At 41.9% G+C, this 1,519-nt stretch overlaps 1 protein-coding gene across 1 annotated transcript in view; it reads left to right on the forward strand.

Annotated features, from left to right (window-relative positions):
• Positions 1 to 1,519, forward strand: part of LOC109528326 (uncharacterized) — an 8,371-nt gene extending 6,852 nt beyond the window's left edge. Inside the window, exons 5-6 of the mRNA XM_019890743.1 lie at positions 445 to 560; positions 624 to 1,519. Coding sequence (XP_019746302.1) covers positions 445 to 560; positions 624 to 755 — 248 coding nt within the window. The 3' untranslated portion in view covers positions 756 to 1,519. The remainder of the gene's footprint in view (positions 1 to 444; positions 561 to 623) is intronic.

Genomic DNA, 1,519 nt, shown 5'->3' on the forward strand with positions numbered 1-1,519 from the left:
TCCCCAGCACCTGACGCAGACCTTGTTTGGCCGGGCGACGTCTGAGCCGGCATGTCATTTATTTTATTGTCTCTCTGTTTTGTGCTCATTTTTGCCCCAAGCGGGATTCGAACCACCGTCTCCCGTATGCCAAACCGATGCCTTACCAACTGAGCTATCCAGCCGCTATCTATCTATCTATCTATCTATCTATCTATCTATCTATCTATATATAATTTTTTAAAGATTTATGGAATATACAATCATCTGGATTTAGATTGTCAAATCGATATATAGTCTGTAAAAAGTATACCTGGATCCAGATGATTGTATTTCATGCCACCACTTGACAAAATAAAATTGAGTAAATTCAACACTTTTTTTAGTGTTTGTTCTTCTTGTTTTCCTCTCACCTTGATGTTTTTTCCTCTCACATGTCATGTTTCTCACTTTTGCTTTTTCCAGTTCTTGTCTGGCCTCTGATTCTCTGCAGTGTTCTGGTTCTCCTGCTGGCTGCTGTTGTTCTGCTGCTATTCTATAAATGGAAGACAATAGCAAACTCCAGAAACCAAAGATTTGAGGTAAATTATTATCACAATCATTTTTTTCCCCATGAAACTGTGACATGGACTCGTCATTTCCAGTTGCACACCCGTGAGTACGCTCGAGAAGACGCAGCCTACCAGAGCATCCGTGACGTCGGCAGAGACCTGGACCATACCTACTGCACTCTCAAGCAAGCGCAACATACTCAATACGAAAACAGCGCATGTTAAAAAGTCCTTGCCGGTTTTGTTTTTCTCCTCCATGCTGACGATCCACTGCTGCTTCTGCTCTTTTTATGGCTATTAAAATCAGTTGGTGTTCCCTGACCGAGAGCGACATCCAGAGAGAGCAGCTCACATAGAAAAGACTGCAGACCTGAAGTGGTCAAAACAGAAGCTTGGCCTTGGTTTTCCATCTGTTGTCTGTCCATTTGCACAACAGGAGTGCAGTCAGTGACTGGACAGTTTCTACAAAGGCAGTTCTCCAGGAAGTCTGAGATTTACTCGGCCGTGATGATTTTGTGTCCACAAACTGAGTTTGTAATCAAGTAATCGCTTGCTTTTCCCGCCAGAGGGCGGAATTGAGCTGCTAATTTGAACTGTGTGCTCCAAGTCCTCAACAAATATTATCAAGCACATTTTCCACATTTATTTTATCATTTGTTTGTATTTGGGGCTAAGTGTGTTGATCTGTACATGCTGTCTTATAAATGCTGGACATAAGTTGATGTCTACTCATCTTCAACTGTGGTGCAACATAAAGGAAATTTTCCACAGCAAACTCATCCAAGCATATGTTTATGGGCCATGATTTCTGCATTGGGAATGGGGTAGCGACCTTTCAGATCTGGAAATAAGGGACCTCCTCACAGCGTTGCGGCAAAACCACTCGGGCAAAAGAAATTTGAGAGTTTGGCTCCCTAAAACCCTGAAATGCAGAGAATCACTTGCATTTTTTACATGAAAACAATGCTTTGATTTAATTGACATTTTTA

This window comes from Hippocampus comes, unplaced genomic scaffold (genome assembly GCF_001891065.2).
Source record: "Hippocampus comes isolate QL1 unplaced genomic scaffold, H_comes_QL1_v1.1 scaffold174, whole genome shotgun sequence".
In the NCBI taxonomy this organism is placed as follows: Eukaryota; Metazoa; Chordata; class Actinopteri; order Syngnathiformes; family Syngnathidae; genus Hippocampus; species Hippocampus comes.